This window comes from Chionomys nivalis, chromosome 6 (genome assembly GCF_950005125.1).
Source record: "Chionomys nivalis chromosome 6, mChiNiv1.1, whole genome shotgun sequence".
NCBI lineage: Eukaryota > Metazoa > Chordata > Mammalia > Rodentia > Cricetidae > Chionomys > Chionomys nivalis.
The window spans coordinates 30,699,415-30,720,774 of NC_080091.1; the positions used below are offsets into that span (position 1 = coordinate 30,699,415).

Consider the following 21,360-nt stretch of genomic DNA (forward strand, 5'->3'; position numbering starts at 1 on the left):
CCTCCCACTTCCATCCAGGCCCAGGAAGGTGAGCATCAAAACAGGCTAAGCTCCCACAAAGCCAGTTCATGTATTAGGATCGAAACCTAGTGCCATTGTCCTTGGCTTCTCATCAGCCTTCATTGTCCGCCATGTTCAGAGAGTCCAGTTTCAACCCATGCTTATTCAGTCCCAGTCCAGCTAGCCTTGAAGAGCTCCCAATAGATCAGTTCCACTGTCACAGTGGGTGGGTGCACGCCTCGTGGTCCTGATTTCCTTGCTCATGTTCTCCCTCCTTTTGCTCCTCATTTGGACCTTAAGAGCTCAGACCGTTGCTCCAATTTGGGTCTCTGTCTCTCTCTCGATCTATCGCCAGTTGAAAGTTCCTGTGCCATTCTCCTTGGCCTCTCGTCAGCTCTCATTGTCCGCCACATTCCGAGAGTCCGGTTTTATCCCATGTTTTTTTTCAGTAGCAGTCCAGCTGACCTTGGTGAGCTCCCAATAGATCGGCCCCACTGTCTCAGTGGTTGGGTGCACCCCTCATGGTCCTGACTTCCTTGTTCATGTTCCCTCTCCTTCTGCTCCTCATTATAACCTTGGGAGCTCAGTCCGGTGCTCCAGTGTGGGTCTCTGGCTCTATCTCCATCCATCGCTAGATACCAGAGATGCAGGGCTGGTTTAACATACGCAAATCTATCAATGTAATCCATCATATAAATAAACTGAAAGAAAAAAACCATATGATCGTTTCATTAGATGCTGAAAAAGCATTTGACAAAATTCAACATCCCTTTATGATAAAAGTCTTGGAGAGATTAGGGATACAAGGGTCATACCTAAATATAATTAAAGCTATATACAGCAAGCCGACAGCTAATATCAAATTAAATGGAGAGAAACTTAAAGCCATTCCACTAAAATCAGGAACACGCCAAGGCTGTCCACTCTCTCCATACCTCTTCAATATAGTTCTCGAAGTTTTAGCAATAACAATAAGACAACATAAGGGGATAAAGGGGATTCAAATTGGAAAGGAAGAAGTTAAACTTGCATTATTTGCAGATGATATGATAGTGTACATGAGCGACCCCAAAAACTCCTCCAAAGAACTCCTACAGCTGATAAACGCCTTTAGTAATGTGGCAGGATACAAGATCAACTCCAAAAAATCAGTCGCCCTCTTATACACAAAGGATCTGGAAGCAGAGAGAGAAATAAGAGAATCATCACCTTTCACGATAGCCACAAACAGCATAAAATATCTTGGGGTAACTCTAACCAAGGAAGTGAAAGATCTATTTGACAAAAACTTTAAGGCATTGAAGAAAGAAATTGAAGAGGATACCAGAAAATGGAAGGATCTCCCTTGCTCTTGGATTGGGAGGATCAACATAGTAAAAATGGCAATTCTACCAAAGGCAATTTATAGATTCAATGCAATCCCCATTAAAATCCCATCAAAATTCTTCACAGATCTTGAAAGGACAATAATCAACTTTATATGGAGAAACAAAAAACCCAGGATAGCCAAAACAATCTTATACAATAAAGGAACTTCTGGAGGCATTACCATCCCTGACTTCAAACTCTATTACAGAGCTACAGTAATGAAAACAGCGTGGTACTGGCATAAAAACAGAGAAGTCGACCAATGGAATCGTATAGAAGACCCGGATTTTAACCCACAAACCTATGAACAACTGATTTTTGATAAAGGAGCTAAAAGTATACAATGGAAGAAAGAAAGCATCTTCAACAAATGGTGCTGGCACAACTGGATGTCAACCTGTAGAAGAATGAAAATAGACCCATATCTATCACCATGCACAAAACTCAAGTCCAAATGGATCAAAGACCTCAATATCAATCTGAACACACTGAACCTGATAGAAGAGAAAATGGGAAGTACCCTACAACATATGGGCACTGGAGATCGCTTCCTATGTATAACCCCAGCAGCACAGACATTAAGGGCAACATTGAATAAATGGGACCTCCTGAAACTGAGAAGCTTCTGTAAAGCAAAGGACACTGTCATTAAGACAAAAAGGCAGCCTACTGACTGGGAGAAGATCTTCACCAACCCCGCAACAGACAAAGGTCTGATCTCCAAAATATATAAAGAACTCAAGAAACTAGACTTTAAAAGGATAATTAACCCAATTAAAAAATGGGGCACTGAACTGAACAGAGAATTCTCAACAGAAGAAGTTAAAATGGCCAAAAGATACTTAAGGTCATGCTCAACCTCCTTAGCGATCAGAGAAATGCAAATCAAAACAACTTTGAGATATCATCTTACACCTGTCAGAATGGCTAAAATCAAAAACACCAAGGATAGCCTTTGCTGGAGAGGTTGTGGAGAAAGGGGTACCCTCATCCATTGCTGGTGGGACTGCAAACTTGTGCAACCACTTTGGAAATCAGTGTGGCGGTTTCTCAGAAAAATTGGGATCAACCTACCCCTGGACCCAGCAATACCACTCTTGGGAATATACCCAAGAGATGCCCTATCATATGACAAAAGCATTTGTCCAACTATGTTCATAGCAGCATTATTTGTAATAGCCAGAACCTGGAAGCAACCTAGATGCCCTTCAATGGAAGAATGGATGAAGAAAGTGTGGAATATATACACATTAGAGTACTACTCTGCGGTAAAAAACAATGACTTCTCGAATTTTGCATGCAAATGGATGGAAATAGAAAATACGATCCTTAGTGAGGTAACCCAGACCCAAAAAGAAGAACATGGGATGTACTCACTCATAATTGGTTTCTAGCCATGGATAGGGGCCACTGAGTCTATAATTTGTGATCCTAAAGAAGCTAAACAAGAGGGTAAACCCAAGGAAAAACATATAGATATCTTCCCAGCTATGGGAAATAGACATGACTGATGGACAAAAAATTGGAATCTTGGGGGTGGGGTGGGATGGGGATGAGGGGTGATGGGGAGAGAAAAGTGTGAAGGAGAGGATGAGGGGAACTGGGGGAATTGGGGTGATTGGGGATAAAGGAAGGTTGGATAGGGGAGCAGGGAAACTCATACCTTAGGTAAGGGAGCCACCTAAGGGGTGGCAAGAGACTTGAACTTGGAATGGCTACCAGATGCCCAGGGCAATGTCCCCAGTTAGTTCATTGGGGCACCTGAGGTAGGGAACCTGAAATGAACCTATCCTATAATCATACTGATGAATATCTTGCATATCGCCAAAGAAAGACAATTTGAAAACAACTGTTTCCAAACCAACTGTTTAGAATATGAATGTTACAAATCTAAATGTATTTCTTCCTCTTGAGTTTGACTTAATGCTAAAATGCCTCCAGATAAAATCCTGCTGATTCATGGCCATTAGTGAAAAGTGTGTTGTGTTACTTCACTGTTGAGTGGAAGTCAGAGTAAGGGTCCGTAGTGTTTAGTTATAGTGATGAGTCAGTGGAAGCATTTGCTTGTAATGTGGTGAACATTTCAGACACCTCATCCTATTTCATGTGTTGCCATTAGTGCTGGAGAGAGGAGGAATTGTCTCAGGAACAGTCATCCATGCCCACTTAGAGGATGTCCTTCTCCTCCTCGTTTACGCCTCTTTCTCCTTTATTTGTTGTGTAGAATTTAATTTTGGCAGACACTGTAGCAAGGCATGGAACTTCAAAGGCAGAAGCAAGATAAACTCTTATCTTGTGTAATTCTTGCTTTTCTTTTCTCCAGGGAAATTTTATTGGTTTTCAACAACCTCAAGGCAGATGGTCAGCCTAAGTGTTGCTTATCCTGTCAAGGACATGCTAGTTGTATATGGAGGCTTTGTGAATCTTTGTTTCTTGATTGTTTTCATTACGTGGACAAACTCTTAGAAAATTTACAAGATGAGATCCAGGGTAAATGTTGCAGTTGTGAGTCAGCTCTCTGTATCCTCAAAGGACTGATACTTCGCAGTATTTTTTTTTTTTAATGTGTTAAGTGGTCATTCATTTATCTTTTTGGAAAATTGTTAACTTTGATTCCTTTTTACCTTTTAGATTGTGGGGAATTTTTCTTGCTTTTTGTGCTTTTAATGTTGTGTTTAGAAACCTGAGGTCATTAAGGACTGTTTCCTTTTAGTCCTTTTTTTTCCTGTTTACATTAAGATACATTTTGAACTAATTTCTGTAAATAGTGAGGTCTGGGTTTGACTTTATGCCTTTGATATATGAAGGGTTATGAAATCATAAAGGAGAATGAAATCATGTCATTTTATGTAAAATTATTGCAATTGGACATCATATTAAGTAAAATCAGTCACAGATATTATATATTATGGTATACTTTATTATTTTTTAGTTGTTATTGTTCCATTATTCGTGTCTTCCTTTGTCTTCAAGCTCTGATGTTTTGAATTATGTTTGATCTATTGATCAGGTGTTCCATTAATATTTTTAATTTGACTTACTGAACTTTTTAATTTCTAAAATTTCAACTCCATTTTTCTTTATTCCTGTTTCTTTATTGAAATCCCCATTTATGTCCTGTATCAGTTTAGTTATTACTTTTAGCTGTTGGTATTCTCAGTGAATTCATACAGTTTACTGGTGACTTTTTTGATTTTTTTAATGGTCTTAGAATAGTTCTAGAGAATTCTTTTGTTTTTTTTTTTTCAAATTCTCTCACTTTATTCTATTGCTATAGAAGTAAATGTGTTTGGAGGATTCATACTGCCTTAGTTTTCATAATCCTTGTGTTTCTGCATTAGAACTTGTACGTGTGGGATTTGATCTTCGGGCTGATTTTGTCTCTCTTAGCACATATATTCTTTCATTGCAAGTATTTTCAGTGTTTGGGGTGGGGGACTAACTGTAATAGATTGAAGTATCATTGGTCCCCACTGACTGCAGAGTAAAACTCAGCTAAACTCTCAGCTCCTGCTAGGGCACCTGGGTTGATCTCAAAAATCACCTAAAAAGTAGAATACTGTCTGCAACAGCAGCCACAACTGCTAGATATGCCAGCTATGAAAACAGAGCACCAGTGAATTAAATACAAACACCCCTTCAATTGCAGTTACTTTAGAGGAGTAAGGAGCAAAGGCAGTATAGTGTATACTTGTATGCTAGTTACTAAGAGTAGAGATGGAAAGGAAATAAGCCAAGACTCTTGATTGATTAGTACTAGAGCAATAGATGAAGAGGGGAAGGTAAGAAAAGGAAAGGAGCAATAAAAGTAGAGAGGAGATTTAGCAGCTCCAGCTAAAGGAAAATGAAGAGAGACAGGTGTTAAAAATGCAATCTGGAACCCCAAACAACCCCAGAGCTCGAGAGGCTGACTGAGATATGCAGACAGTCCACTCTGGGGCAACCAATGTTCTTGAGAAAACTTTGAAAAAGAGCAAAGAGGATATGATATGGTAGATCTGTTCTGCTGAGTAGGACTTGGACACTCAATAAGGTAAATACAAAAAGAAGAAAAGAAACCTGGGTAGAGGTGCGGTCTGTCTGTAGTTTTGTTCCTGACCATGGAAGCTAGGCTTGATTCTGTACAGTTTTGGGTGGTTTCATGGGGGTGTGGTGTGTATGCCAAACCTACCAGTGTGAAGTTCACAGTTGGCATGGGGTTGGGACCTGGGTAGATGAGCTGCCTCAAAGTAGTCCTTTGTGGGGGTAGGGACAGATCATGGTTGTTGGACCTGTCTATTTGGAGTCTCTCAAAGGGGCAGGATTGGGTCCCAGATCTGTCTCTAAATGGTCTAATTTGGTCTGTGTCTCAGGCCAGATATCCTTCTTATGGAACACTGGATAAATTCTAACTCAAAATCACAAAGTTTCCTTCTCTATTTAGAAGTATTCTGAAGGCCAGGCCTCAGACTATAGTCCTGGGACAGGTTTGGTCTGGGTTTCCAGCATGAGCCTTGCAGTCTGCTCCCTTTGTCTGTATAGCTAGCTGCTCAGCCACTGGGTCTACAGAGTCCTTTAAGAATGCCTTTTTTTTCCTGGGTGGTAGTGGCACACACCTTTAATCCCAGCACTCAAGATGCAGAGGCAGGCGAAACTTTGTAAGTTCAAGGCCAGTCTGGTCTACAAGACTAGTTCCAAGACAGGCTCCAAAGCTATAGAGAAACCCTGTCTCAAAAAAACAAAACAAAACAAACAGACAAACAAAAAAATGCCTTTTTTTTCTCACTGTGTCACTGATCTGGTGGAACAGCAATAACAGGATTTCCCCAGTACTAATTCTCTGGTAGAGCAGCTCTCATGCCTTGTCTCCTCACCATTCCCTTTTCCTCCCCTGCCCACCTTTGTGTAAATATGTTCATCAGAGTATGGTGAGGGCTCTCTGAGAGCTCTGTCCATAGTCATTGTTCTGACATTACGATTGCACTGTCAGTGTTAATAAAGCTCTGGAAGTGACTTCCTCTGTACATGAGTTCTTCAGTTATAGATACATGTCATTGTTACCACCCCAGCCCTTGCTGTTGTCATCTGAGTACCAGCGTTCTGAACTTGGGTCTCCACTTTATCCAACTGTCAAATGCCTTTACTCACTGTTGCTCAAGACATAGATAACAGGGATTCTGAAACCTTTGTAAAGATTGATTCTACTTTCATTATGTGATGACCATATTGTTCCTTGAAATCAGGTGTAATATTTTTCCTTATTCTGATTTCTATTTTGCATGAAAGAAACACCATCTTTCTAGCTTCTTTTGTGTTCATGTTAACTGCAGTGAACCTTTTCTTTTCCCTATGTTCTATGTGTATCCTTATTTTTAAGAGAGGCCTCTATTGAAACTTATACTCTGGCCTTAAAAATCAAATGATAATTCCTATTTTATTTAGTATTGTATAGCCCCTATATGTGGCACATTAATTGTCCTTGGTCCTTTCTGGATTATCTCTTTCTCTTTCATTTCTGATGTTTGAGTATAGCATATTTCATGGTATAAATGTAGGCTCCATCTCTATGCATGTGAAAATTTATATCATGTTATATTTGAGGCAGTTTGGCCGTTATTTACTCAAATATTTGAATGTTGCATCTCTCCTTCCTCCCCTCATGTCCTATGAGTATGCTGGTGAACTTGTCCCATGATTCTTTATGCCTGTTTCACTTTTGTTCACTTGTTTTTCTTTTCTTTTGGTCAGATTTTAGTGACTTATCTTTAAGTTCTCTAATTATTTCTCCAGACTGCTCAAATATGTTGTTTTAATCTTTTAGTGAATTCCACTCAGCTATAATTCTATGCATTAGAGCTATTGGATGAAAAGTTCATAATTTATTTTTATGTTATTAATATTCTTGGCATGACAAACTGTTCTGTTTTCTTTATTCATTCATCCATAATTTCCTTCAGCTCTTTGAGCATATTAAAAATTGTTCTCAGAGTTTAGAATCTGTGCTCTATCAGGTTACCTGTCGCTTCGCAGGGACATTAGAGTTAGTAAATATGTGAGCAATTAGACCGCTCCATTGGAAAATTATTTCTGTTTGAAGGATTGTTGGGAAAATGAGCCAAATAATAACATGCATACAGATGACATATGATTTATTAGAAAATAGTCTAGAATAGCCAAAGGATGCAAGTAGTATTTATGGAAAATTACCAGAAATAATATTGACTATTTTATAAGTAATTTTAATTTGAAGACTGAAGTACAGTTTTCATTATATTCTCTTAGTTGTAAATAATGACCAAAATTACAAAGCAGAGCCTTTTTTGCAGAGTATGAAAGTCTTTATTATTATTATTATTATTATTATTCTTTTTTAATTAAAATTTCCACCTGTCCCCGTTCCCCATTTCCCTCCCCCTCCTCCCAAATATTGCCCCTCCCCCCACTCCCCTTTCCCTATCCCCACTCCTCTTCTCCTCCCCCCACTCCATTCCCCCTCCCTCTCGATACTGAAGAGCAGTACAAATTCCCTGCCCTGCGGGAAGACCAAGGTCCTCCCACTTCTATCTAGGTCCAGGAAGGTGATCGTCCAAACAGGCTAAGCTCCCACATAGCCAGTTCATGTATTAGGATGGAAACCTAGTGCCATTGTCCTTGTGTAGGAAAGAAAGCCCTGCACAGGAGCTGGGGGAGGGGGGTTTGTGCTCTCTTCCGGGAAAGTCCGCCCCAGGATAGCACACACTCACCCGTCCAGATGGAACTTCTCAGCACCTACACAGGGACACCTGGTAGCCCAAAGAGCCAGGGACCAAGGGAAGAAGGAGGCAGGCAGGGCAGGTCCAGGAGAGCACAGCAGACCCTGCAGCCCCAGCAGCAGGGGCCCACACTCCCTCGAGTATGAAAGTCTTAAGATATTAAATACTATGTTTACAAATAAATATAGATCTGAGGTTACAAGTAAGAATATTTCATATATGTTTATTGGTAGTGGGAATTAACAAAGGTGTTTGGGTATGAGATTGACATTCTACTCTGTAAGGATTAGCTATTCTTATAGAGCCTGTTTCTTACCCAAGATTTCAGACTGAAGTCATAGTACAGCAGAAGTTTCCTCAGTGACCTTGCAGAGATGCTCATCAGTCCAATATTCCTTTGCCCATTGAGTTTTCCTAATGCTCGTTTGTTTATCTCTAATAAATAGAATTATAGTTTCCACATAATTGCTCCTATATGTGCATAAATAAAAATGTACCTGTATGCATGACCATGCTTATTATATTGGTTAAAATGGTTACACCATAGTCCAATCTCATAGCATATGTAATATTGTTATTACAGTTTATCTTACCTTTTTTAATTTGTACTTACTCATTGAGCATTGAATTAGGGTAGTGATACCCAATATATATGAATGGAGGTTGACAGAGACTGACTGAATATATATATATATATATATATATATATATATACACACATATATACATATATATATCATATATATACACACACACACACATATATATGGTTATAATACATTGTAAAAGTTGAAATAATTCTGTTGTTAAATACTGTAAAATTAAAATATCCCAGCATCAGTTACTGAGGAACTTATTTCCTAAGATGATTGTAGAAATGAACGTTTTATGATTTATATAAACAAATATTTGACTTAGGATTTTGCTGAAATACTTAGCATTAGAAAATCCAGCCTTTTATCCTTGGAGAGATGTAGTTGACAAGTGATATTTCATTTTTCAAAATTTAAGTAGCTTGGTATAGTATATCAGAACAAATATAAAATATAATATATTTTCTCAGTTTCATCTATAGACACTGAAAAAGGACCCAAGCCATGTACAGACCATAATTGTGAATCTTCCAAAAGATTATCTAAGGTATGTTATGATCTGGTGGAAACGAAGAAAAAAATTGAATGGAAATGCCCAGTGTTTAAAGATTCATCATAATTAGTCTTTGTTTTAGCTATTTGTAAAATACACTGAGGCCCACAGTAAGGGCTTCCAACAATGAAGTAAAACTTTACCCACTACAAAATAAGAAATCAAAATAATTGAAATTTGACAAATTACTTTATATGTAATATTGTGTAACTGGTTATCTAAAGAATGGTTTTTCATTTATTTGGCCTTATTTCATATGCTAGTTTATATTAAGGAGAAATCATGGCTGTAATTCTTCCAGTGTTTCAGTTTCCATAGATGTTTACATATTGGCCTTCTATAGTGGTATTTTGTTTTTAATTAAAATTTCCACCTGCTCCTCGTTTCCCATTTCCCTCCCCCTCCTCCCACATATTGCCCCCTCACCCCACTCCCCTCCCCCTATCCCTATTCCTCTTCTCCTCCCCCCACTCCATTCCCCCTCCCTCTCGATACTGAAGAGCAGTCCAAATTCCCTGCCCTGAGGGAAGACCAAGATCCTCCCACTTCTATCTAGGTCCAGGAAGGTGAGCATCCAAACAGGCTAAGCTCCCACAAAGCCAGTTCATGTATTAGGATCGAAACCTAGTGCCATTGTCCTTGGCTTCTCATCAGCCTTCCTATAGTGGTATTTTGCTACTCACTTTTTAGAATAGTTATTTCATAGATATTTAGTATTTTTGTGCAGTCATCATATTGTCCACAGGTAGAGTGTTACATGTTTCTCTTAAGTCTTTATTCATTTAGCTGAACTAATCTGAATGGCTAGAGTCAGTGCAAAGATGAAAAAACTTGAAGAGACTGGAGATGTTTTGTGTAACAGCTGTACATTTTCTTTTTAGTAGAATGATGTTCTCTTCTACTTTTCATTGACTGGATTTTACTATGAATGACTTAAATTTTGACTAGTATGTTTAGCAAACATATCAGTATTGTGTTTGTCAGAATCTTATGAAGGATTTTTCTATTTTTTTTTTTTTTTGCTCATACATTGTTCTATGCAAAGTGTGTTGTAGGATTTGTGGTCATATTTTAAAACCCCTAGTACAATTCAGCATCAATTCTTCAAGCATTTTAGTGTAAACCTGTGGATGTGGTTATAGCTTAAAGTTTATCTTTACAAGAACAGTAAGGTAGAGATATACAGTATAATGTCATAATTTATGGTTATTGATAGTTGTGTAATCTCGTGATTTATCTGTCTTCACATTTATTTATATCCATTTCTGTGTGACAGACTATATACAGTTATAGTTTGGGGTAGTGTCACATATCCACCACTGTAGTAAAAATAAAGAACAACTTCAAACTGGATCTTTGATGTCTGTTTTGTTTTGTTTTTTGAGGCAGGGTTTCTCTGTAACTTTGGAGCCTGTCCTAGAACTAGTTCTTGTAGACCAAGTTAGCCTTGAACTCACAAAGATCCACCTGCCTCTGCCTCCTGAGTGCTGGGATTAAAGGCATGCGCCACCACCACCCGGCTTGATGCCTTTTTATAACCATATTTATGTCCCCATGACCCTCTCACTGCTTCCTGAATCCTAGAACTCATTCTTCTATCCTCTGTTTTTAAATTTTTTCTATTAAAAAACATCTCACAAAGCTTTATTCAAGATTATATATAAATAGATGGTTGCAGGCTTATGCTGACGTTATAGTTTATGTATATATGTGTATCTATACATTTATGTATATATACAAAGTTAGGTTAACTTATGAAAAACAGAACACGTGGCATCTCTATTTTTGACTTATACCCCTCCCTCCCAATTGATCCTTTAATACTTGTTATATATTTGTGTGTTCATGTGTGTATATGTTTATGAATAACACATGTGAGAAAAATGTATTTGTCTTCCTTAGTTTTATTTAATATATATTATATATTTTTTAGCATGAATAATAAAAGCCCATACACAGATATTGTGTTTCAAGCTGAAAGATTAGAGAAGAAAAGCAGCCAAGCCTCTAGAGAGCTCTCATCTCTTACCAGTGCTCAGATCAGAGGGGCGATCAACTGAACCTCAGATTATATTGCTCTTCACCAAACCTCAGACTGAAACTGAGACCCTGAGCTCCTGTCTCCTCCTGTCTTTTTTTTTTTTTTTTTTTTTTTTTTGGTTTTTCGAGACAGGGTTTCTCTGTGGTTTTGGAGCCTGTCCTGGAACTAGCTCTTGTAGACCAGGCTGGTCTCGAACTCACAGAGATCCACCTGCCTCTGCCTCCCAAGTGCTGGGATTAAAGGCGTGCGCCACCACCGCCCGGCTCCTCCTGTCTTATATTCCTCTCTAGTACTGGGATTAAAGGCATGTACCACTACCACCCAGCGTCTATGGCTAACTAGTGTGACTGCTGGTATTAAAGATGTGTGCCACTACTGCCAGGCCTGTATGGCTGACTAGTATGGCTGCTTTGCATTCTGATATTTAGGCAAGCTTTATTTATTAAAACAAATAAAATATCACTATATTTCCCCTTTTGGTCTAAAATAAAATGGAAGGCTATAACTAATATGAAAAAACTACATACAATAAGTACAGTAACTATATACAATATATACAGGCAGTAAGTACATCAATAATGTCTAGTCCATTGTCCTTTGACAAATTCAGAGAAAATACTCCATTATCTATCCTATCTTGGTGAGTCCAAAGACTTGTACCTAAATTACTTTCTATCATAACTTACATTGCCACCCAAAACTATCTTTTGATATCTCTCAAACTTATACACTTTACACTTCTTTAGTGAATTTCTTTTCTGAGTCTCATAAAAAAGGAAAACTATACTATCTAGCCTTCAACTACCTCAGAGACCCAAGAAGGAAATAGTGTTAACTGAGTAAGCAGAAAATGCAAGCTAACAACTTCCAAAAATATGTAAGAATGTAAAAACAGCTGGCTGCCTGGGGAGTCACCCAAAGTTCCTCTGCAATGTTGGGGCATTCATCTTCAGCCTAAAGGTCTAGAATATTTGACAGACTTTTCTATGAAGCAGGATATTCTGAAGGGCTGTCTTGCCTTGTCTTGTCAAGTTTTGACAGTTGTTCTCTTCTGTGTCCTGCTTGTCCAGTTAGGAAAGAATACTATCAGAAGTTGAGGCAAGGGCTTTTTCTTGCTCAATGGCTTACTTTTGCCACAAAGAAAGTAAGCTCTACATGGAGTTTCTTCAGTACCCATCATCTTCTTTGAAGTAGACTGGTGCTACTAGGAGCAGATATGCCACATTGTCATAAAAAGGAACCTATGTTATTAAGATATCTTAAATGCCATATTTGGTAGATCTCTGAAGCATGTGAAAATGATCTGTCTATTTACTATATATCTCTGACCTTGAAAACATATCTAATATGACTACAAGTTTAGTTGTAATAGGTGACTAATTACTAACCTACATTTACTTATTATCCTAAACAGTTGGTAATAATAACTTTCAAGAAGTAGAAATTTGCATTATTGTTAAATGAGCTATATAGGTATAATACCTTGAACAGGATTAGAAGCATATTATGTACAGTATGTTTTAACAAAAGTAATCCTATATTTGTATTAATATACAAATTTGTATACAATATACAAAACTCCAGTACAATGTAAAATATTTAAAACTAGTAGTTGCTTTTAAAAAGTAGATTCAGTAATCTACTCTTTTATCTTATTGTATTTGTATTCCTCTTTTTTTTTTCAGAAAAAGAACTCTGAATCTAATCTCTTTTCTTCAACTTTCCTCCTGACCATAACCAATAATAAATTATAAAAAACTCCCCTAAACAATGACAAATATTCATAATCCATTGAATGACCCAGAACCACCCACACCACCTCTTGAGAATGTGGGCATCATATTTTCAAATTTATTTCCTGCTGTCTGTAGGTCACAGCATCATTAGGGCATACTGAAAAGAAAATTTGGGTTAATTGTCAAGTCCTGGGAGAGGTAACATTATCATTTGTTGTACAGTCTCTGCATAATGGGAAAATGCAGGGTTTGTCACAAGTCCTGCTTAGAGTAGTCTGTGAGGCTGGATCATCTCAGCTAGCCACCTTGAAATTAATCTGAGCAGTTTGTAGTCCAAAGCTGATCCTTAGGTGTTGTTTTTCAGCTGAGTAGTATTATCATAGTCCTGGTGGGAACATTGTGGGACCCCATCCTCTTTTTGGAGACTTTGAAGTTTCACTGCTAGGCCTGTTCATGGTTCACTGCAAAAAAGTGGTAGACACTCAAACCCCAAATCATGTACAGGAAGATAGATGAAACCCTTTTCTAGAATTAGTTAGTACTGTATAAGACAATATCATGATAAAAGTTTAGAATATATATGTTATATATTTTATAACTTAAGAAAAACTTTTAGAGAGTCAGTATAAGGCCAAAGGATTATGCAATTAGTGACAATAAAATTGTCTTTAAATATTTGTTTTTATTCTGGCCCATATCAGGTGGCTCTTCTGACATGGGATAGAGATTTTGGTTTTACTTTAATAAGCATGCTTGGGTTTAGAGAAGGAGAGAGCCACACTCCAACTCCAAAGCCAGATTTTATCTTTACCTGAACTGAGACTACAAAGAGACCATTTGCATTATATGTCTGTAGAGAACAGCAGAAAACAAGCATTTTGGAAGATTTATGAAATTTTATCCTGTTAGTAATGTGATATACCAATAGGCCAATTTACTCTTTTTCTGGGACATTTTTTCTGGCTCATTTGTCCTTTTTCTTCAGATATGTCATTTGTCTAGTGGTCATCAGATTCCTTTATTCTCCTGAAAAGACAAAACCAAAGCCCTTTCCTAACCCTAATTTTGGGGAGAGTCTGTCTTGGCAAGTTATATCTGATGAAATGAAAAGCATTTGTTAGTTTTATATATTATTTTATATTAAACAGACATGGTGTTTGATGAGTATTCATCTTTTCTAATTAAAGATGTCTCATGTTCAAATTGAGTCTTTATCGATTTTGATAGTATCCATAGATTTTCTTTCACGTGGAAACAAAAGCAAAACACCTTCCCAATGTAACATATATCTTGGTTTCCATTCTGAGGTCCGTACATCTTTAAAGTGTATGGGTTGACTTAATTCTGTAGTTTTTTGTATTGTCCAGTGCTTCTCTGCAGCTGTTGTTCCTTTCTCATTAGCATTTAGAAAATTCGAAGTTAATAGAGCAGTATGTAATCTGGGGGCATTTATCACCCTTTTCTGTTTATTTAGCATAGCCTATAAAGTTTGATTTTTTTCTATAACTGCTTGCCCTGTAAGATTATGTGGTATACCTGTAATATACTTTATATTTTAATAAGCAAAAAACTGTCTGATTTTCTTAGAGACATGCTGGAGCATTGTCTGTCTTTGTTATGGCCCCATGATGTCCATAACTTCATGTGTGATTATCAAATCAGTCTTTTCTGAACTCAAAGCAGTTGCCCATTGAAACCCTGACTAGGTATCAATGGTATGGTGTACATATATTAGTTTTCCAGATTCTAGAAAATGGAACTCATCCATCTGCCAGATTTCATTCGAGTCCCCTTTGGGTTACTTCTTGCAGGTAGTGGTGTTTGTTTGTATAAAGAACAAGTAGGATATTTTCTTATTTTTCTTTGGCATGTTGCCACATGATAGGTCTTTTTTTAAACTTTTGCTATTGACATGATTTTTTTAAATGAAATTCTGAGGCCTTCATCACATTTCTATTCAATTACTGGTTGATTTTTGTGTTACTTAGTGATAGAGGACCTTGCAGTCCTGTGTGGGATTGGATGTGTGTTATGTTTATGGGAGAATTCCTATTCTTGATTGTATTTTGTAATTGAATAAATAATGAAGTCAATTCTGTTTCATCTGGTATAAATTTAGAGGTTTCAATATGCAAAACAACTCTTTCTGTATATTGCGAATTGGTAACGATGTTGAGAGTTTTTTTTTTAAATCTTTTAGTACCATGAGAATAGCATATAATTGTGACTTTTGGACAGTTTGCTGAAATTTTATGATTTTTTTACTTCTTCAAACATTCTTTGTAAAGTATCTGCATTTGAATCTTATAATAAAATATCATCCTTGTAATGGTAAACTATAGATTGAGGAAATTTCTTTTTTTTGAACTAATAACTAAATTAAATTTATTCAATAATTTTGGACAATAAAAATGTTGTCTTCTAAAAACAGTTATGTATTAGTATAATAAACAGCAACATAATAAAACAAAATAAACAATTGGAAATAACACTGATGATTATGTAATATAATACTATAATATGCTGAAACATAAACACATGGCTTTTCTTGAAGCAATTAGTGTGGAAGGCACAGATTTTCTTCTGAGTTGTCTTGTTGAAGATGGTCAAAGAAGTTGTCAGGCAATTGTGGCAGGCTTGTCCAAGTCCACGATGAGAATAATCCATTTAAAATGCTCAGTGATCTTGTCTGCTTTATAAACTATACCATGCAAAGTGCTAGTTAGAGCATTCATAAATTTGTTCCTACAACATGTGTGTCAATAAATTTGTTTTGTAAGATCTACATTGCATCCGTAATGAACGTTTTATTTAATAATTATCAGTTTCTTTCATGTTCATGACAGGCCTACATACACAGTGACTACTGTGAACTTTAATGCTAACACCAAATTCTAACCTTAAATCTTCTCTAAATATATAAACTGAAGCCTATTCATAAAATTCAACCTAGCCTTAAACTCTAAACAGGATCCTAACTGTAGTATGTAAAAACGGTGAGGAAAACATGGAGGGTGGTCAGGAATACCTTTTCTTATTATGAATGAAAGCTTTGTTTTAGGAACTCATTTATATTCTTTTTTTTCTTATTGAAAAAAAAATTCTGCCTCCTCCCAGCCTCCCATTTCCCTCCCCCTCCTCCCACTCCTCTCCCCCTCCCCCACTCCTCTCCCCCTCCCTCTCCAGTCGGAAGAACAGTCAGGGTTCCCTGCACTGGGGAAAGTCCAAGGTCCTCCCCCCTCCATCTAGGTCTAGGAAGGTGAACATCCAAACTGGCTAGGTTCCCACAAAGCCAGAACATGAAGTAGGATCAAAACCCAGTGCCATTGTCCTTGGCTTCTCACCAGCCCTCATTGTCCACCGTGTTCAGAGAGTCTGGTTTTATCCCATGCTTTTTCAGTTCCAGTCCAGCTGGCCTTGGTGAGCTCCCAATAGATCAGTCCCTCTGTCTCAGTGGGTGGGTGCACCCCTCGCGGTCCTGACTTCCTTGCTCATGTTCTCCGTCCTTCTACTCCTCATTGGGACCTTGGGAGCTCATTCCGGTGCTCCAATGTGGGTCTCTGTCTCTATCTTCATCCATTGCCAGATGAAGGTTCTATGGTGATATGCAAGATATTTATCAGTATGGCTATAGGATAGGGCCATTTCAGGTTCCCTATCCTCAGCTGCCCAAAGAACTAACTGGGGACATCCCCCTGGGCACCTGGGAGCCCCTCTAGGTTCAAGTCTCTTGCCAACCCTAAGATGGCTCCCTTAACTAAGATATGTGCTTCCCTGCTCCCATATCCATCCTCCCTTTATCCTTACCATCCCAATTCCCCAAGTTCCTCCCATCCTCCCCTTCTCACTTTTCTCTCCCCATCTCCCCTTACCCCTATCCCACCCCACCCCGAAGATCCCAGTTTTTTGCCCGGCAATCTTGTCTACTTCCCATATCCAGGAGGATAACTATATGTTTTTCTTTGGGTTCACCTTCTTATTTAGCTTCTTTAGGATCACAAATTATAGACTCAATGTCCTTTATTTATGGTTAGAAACCAATTATGAGTGAGTACATCCATGTTCATCTTTTTGCGTCTGGGACACCTCACTCAGGATAGTGTTTTCTATTTCCATCCATTTGCATGCAAAATTCAACAGTCATTGTTTTTTACTGCTGAGTAGTACTCTAATGTGTATATATTCCACACTTTCTTCATCCATTCTTCCATTGAAGGGCATCTAGGTTGTTTCCAGGTTCTGGCTATTACAAACAATGCTGCTATGAACATAGTTGAACAAATACTTTTGTTGTATGATAGGGCATCTCTTGGGTATGTTCCCAAGAGTGTAATTGCTGGGTCCTGGGGTAGGTTGATCCCGAATTTCCTGAGAAACTGCCACACTGATTTCCAAAGTGATTGGACAAGTTTGCATTCCCACCAGCAATGGATGAGGGTACCCCTTCCTCTACAACCTCTCCAGCAAAGGCTATCCTTGGTGTTTTTGATTTTAGCCATTCTGACAGGTGTAAGATGATATCTCAAAGTTGTTTTGATTTGCATTTCCCTGATCGCTAAGGAGGTTGAGCATGACCTTAAGTGTCTTTTGGCCATTGAACTTCTTCTGTTGAGAATTCTCTGTTCAGCTCAGTGCCCCATTTTTTTAATTCGGTTAATTAGCATTTTAAAGTCTAGTTTCTTGAGTTCTTTATATATTTTGGAGATCAGACCTTTGTCTGTTGCGGGGTTGGTGAAGATCTTCTCCCAGTCAGTGGGTTGCCTTTTTGCCTTAGTGACAGTGTCCTTTGCTTTACAGAAGCTTCTCAGTTTCAGGAGGTCCCATTTATTCAATATTGCCCTTAATGTCTGTGCTGCTGGGGTTATACATAGGAAGCAATCTCCTGTGCCCATATGTTGTAGGGTACTTCCCACATTCTCTTTCGTCAGGTTCAGTGTGTTCAGATTGATATTGAGGTCTTTAATCCATTTGGACTTGAGTTTTGTGCATGGTGATAGATATGGATCTATTTTCATTCTTCTACAGGTTGACATCCAGTTGTGCCAGCACCATTTGTTGAAGATGCTTTCTTCCATTGTATACTTTTAGCTCCTTTATCGAAAATGAGGTGTTTATATGTTTATGGGTTAAAATCCGGGTCTTCTATATGATTCCATTGGTCAACTTCTCTGTTTTTATGCCAATACCACGCAGTTTTCATTTCTGTAGCTCTGTAATAGAGTTTGAATTAGGGATGGTAATGCCTCCAGAAATTCCTTTATTGTATAAGATTGTTTTGGCTATCCTGGGTTTTTTGTTTTTCCATATAAAGTTGATTATTATCCTTTCAATATCTGTGAAGAATTTTGATGGGATTTTGATGGGGATTGCATTGAATCTATAAATTGCCTTTGGTAGAATTGCCATTTTTACTATGTTGATCCTCCCAATCCAAGAGCAAGGGAAATCCTTTCATTTTCTGGTATCCTCTTCAATTTCTTTCTCCAATGCCTTAAAGTTCTTGTCAAATAGATCTTTCACTTCCTTGGTTAGAGTTACCCCAAGATATTTTATGCTGTTTGTGGCTATCGTGAAAGGTGATGCTTCTCTGATTTCCCTCTCTGCCTCCATATCCTTTGTGTATAGGAGGGCAACTGATTTTTTGGAGTTGATCTTGTATCCTGCCACATTACTAAAGGTGTTTATCAGCTGTAGGAGTTCTTTGGTAGAGTTTTTGGGGTCACTTATGTACACTAATCATATCATCTGCAAATAACGAAAGTTTAACTTTTTCCTTTCCAATTCAAATCCCCTTGATCCCCTTATGTTGTCTTATTGCTATTGCTAGAACTTCAAGCACTATATTGAAGAGGTATAGAGAGAGTGGACAGCCTTGTCGTGTTCCTGATTTTAATGGGATGGCTTTGAGTTTCGCTCCATTTAATTTGATGTTAGCTGTCGGTTTGCTGTAAATAGCTTTTATTATATTTAGGTATGACCCATGTATCCTTAATCTCTCTAAGACTTTTATCATAAAGCGATGTTGAATTTTGTCAAATGCTTTTTCAGCATCTAATGAAATGATCATATGGTTTTTTTCTTTCAGTTTATTTATATGATGGATTCATTGATAGATTTTCGTATGTTGAACCAGCCCTGCATCTCTGGGATGAAGCCTACTTGATCATAATGGATAATTTTTCTAATGTGTTCTTGGATTCAGTTTGTCAGTATTTTATTGAGGATTTTTGCGTCGATGTTCATGACTGAGATTGGCCTGTAATTCTCTTTCTTGGTTGGGTCTTTGTGTGGTTTTGGTATCAGGGTAACTGTAGCTTCATAAAAGGAGTTTGGCAATGACTCTTCTGTTTCTATATTGTGAAATACATTAAGGAGTATAGGTATTAGGTCTTCTTGGAAGTTCTGGTAGAATTCCGCATAAAAACCATCTTGTCCTGGTCTTTTTTTGGTAGGGAGGTTTTTGATAACAGCTTCTAATTCTTCGCGACTAACAGGTCTATTTAGATTGTTCACCTGGTCCTGGTTTAACTTTGGTATATGGTATTTATCTAAAAAAGTGTCCATTTCTTTTACATTTTCCAGTTTTGTGGCATACAGGCTTTTGTAGTAAGATCTAATGATTCTCTGAATTTCCTCTGTGTCTGTGGTTATATCCCCCTTTTCATTTGTGATCTTATTAATTTGCATATTCTCTCTCTGCCGTTTGATTAGTTTGGATAGGGGTTTATCAATCTTGTTGATTTTCTCCAAGAACCAGCTTTTTGTTTCATTGATTCCTTGGATTGTTTTCTGTGTTCTAGTTCGTTGATTTCAGCCCTCAGTTTGATTATTTCCAGTCTTCTACTCCTCCTAGTTGAGTCTGCTTCTTTTTTCTAGAGCTTTCAGGTGGGCTGTTAAGTCTCCAACGTGTGCTTTCTCTGTTTCCTTTAAGTGGGCACTTAGTGCTATGAACTTTCTTCTTGGGACTGCTTTCATAGTGTCCCATAGGTTTGAGTATGTTGTTTCTTTATTTTCATTGAATTCAAGAAAGACTTTAATTTCTTTCTTTATTTCTTCCTTGATCCAGGTGTGGTTCAGTAGTTGACTGTTCAGTTTCCATGAGTTTGCATTCTTTCTGGGGGTAGCATTGTTGTTGAATTCTAACTTTAATCCATGGTGATCTGATAAGACACAGGTGGTTACTAATACATTTTTGTAACTGTGGAAGTTTGCTTTGTTACCGAGTATGTGGTCAATTTTCGAGATGGTTCCATGAGCTGCACAGAAGAAGGCATATTCTTTCCTATTTGGGTGGAATGTTCTATAGTTGTCTGTTAAGTCCATTTGATTCATTACCTCCATTAATTCTCTTATTTCTCTGTTAGGTTTCTGTCTGATTGACCTTTTCATTGGTGAGAGAGGAGTGTTGAAGTCTCCTACTATTAGTGTGTGTGGTTTGATGACTGCCTTGAGTTTTAGCAATGTTTCTTTAACGTAAGTGTGTGCTTTTATATTAGGGGCATAGATATTCAGGATTGAGACTTCATCCTGATGAATTCTTCCTGTTATGAGTAGAAAATGTCCCTCTCCATCTCTTCTGATTGATTTTAGTTTGAAGTCAACTTTGTTAGAAATTAGTATGGCCACACTTACTTGTTTCTTAGGTCCATTTGCTTGATATGCCTTTTTCCAGCCCTTTACTCTGAGTAGGTGCCTGTCTTTGTGGTTGAGGTGTATTTCTTGTAAACAGCAGAATGTTGGGTCCTGTTTTCGTATCCAATCTCTTAGCCTGTGCCTTTTTATAGGTGAGTTGAGTCCATTGACATTAAGTGATATTAATGACCAGTGGTTGTTAACTCCGGTCACTTTTTTGGTAGTAGAGTTTGTGTGTTTCCCTTCTTCGGGTTGTGCTGGTGAAGGGTCTCTAGATGTCTGAGTTATTGTGGGCATTGTTGGACTCCTTGGTTTGTGATTTTCCTTCTATTACTTTCTGTAAGGCTGGATTTGTGGCTATGTATTGTTTAAATTTGTTTTTATCCTGGAAAATTTTGTTTTCTCCATTTATAGTGAACGAAAGCTTGGCTGGGTATAGTAGTCTGGGCTTGCATTCATGGTCTCTTAGTTTCTGCAGTACCTCTATCCAGGATCTTCTGGCTTTCATGGTTTCCATAGAGAAGTCAGGTGTAAGTCTGATAGGTTTACCTTTATAAGTAACTTGTCCTTTTTCTTTTGCAGCTCTTAATATTCTTTCTTTATTCTGTATACTTTGTGTTTTGATTATTATATGGTGTGGGGATTTTTTTTTTGATCCAGTCTATTTGGTGTTCTGTATGCTTCTTGAACCTTCATAGGTTTATCT

General features: G+C 37.8%; 1 protein-coding gene across 1 annotated transcript in view; it reads left to right on the forward strand.

The window, feature by feature from the left end:
• Zpbp (zona pellucida binding protein) overlaps positions 1–21,360 on the forward strand; it is a 123,643-nt gene that overhangs the window by 56,172 nt on the left and 46,111 nt on the right. Inside the window, exon 6 of the mRNA XM_057772361.1 lies at positions 9,163–9,239. Within this exon, the coding sequence (XP_057628344.1) occupies positions 9,163–9,239 (77 nt within the window). The remainder of the gene's footprint in view (positions 1–9,162; positions 9,240–21,360) is intronic.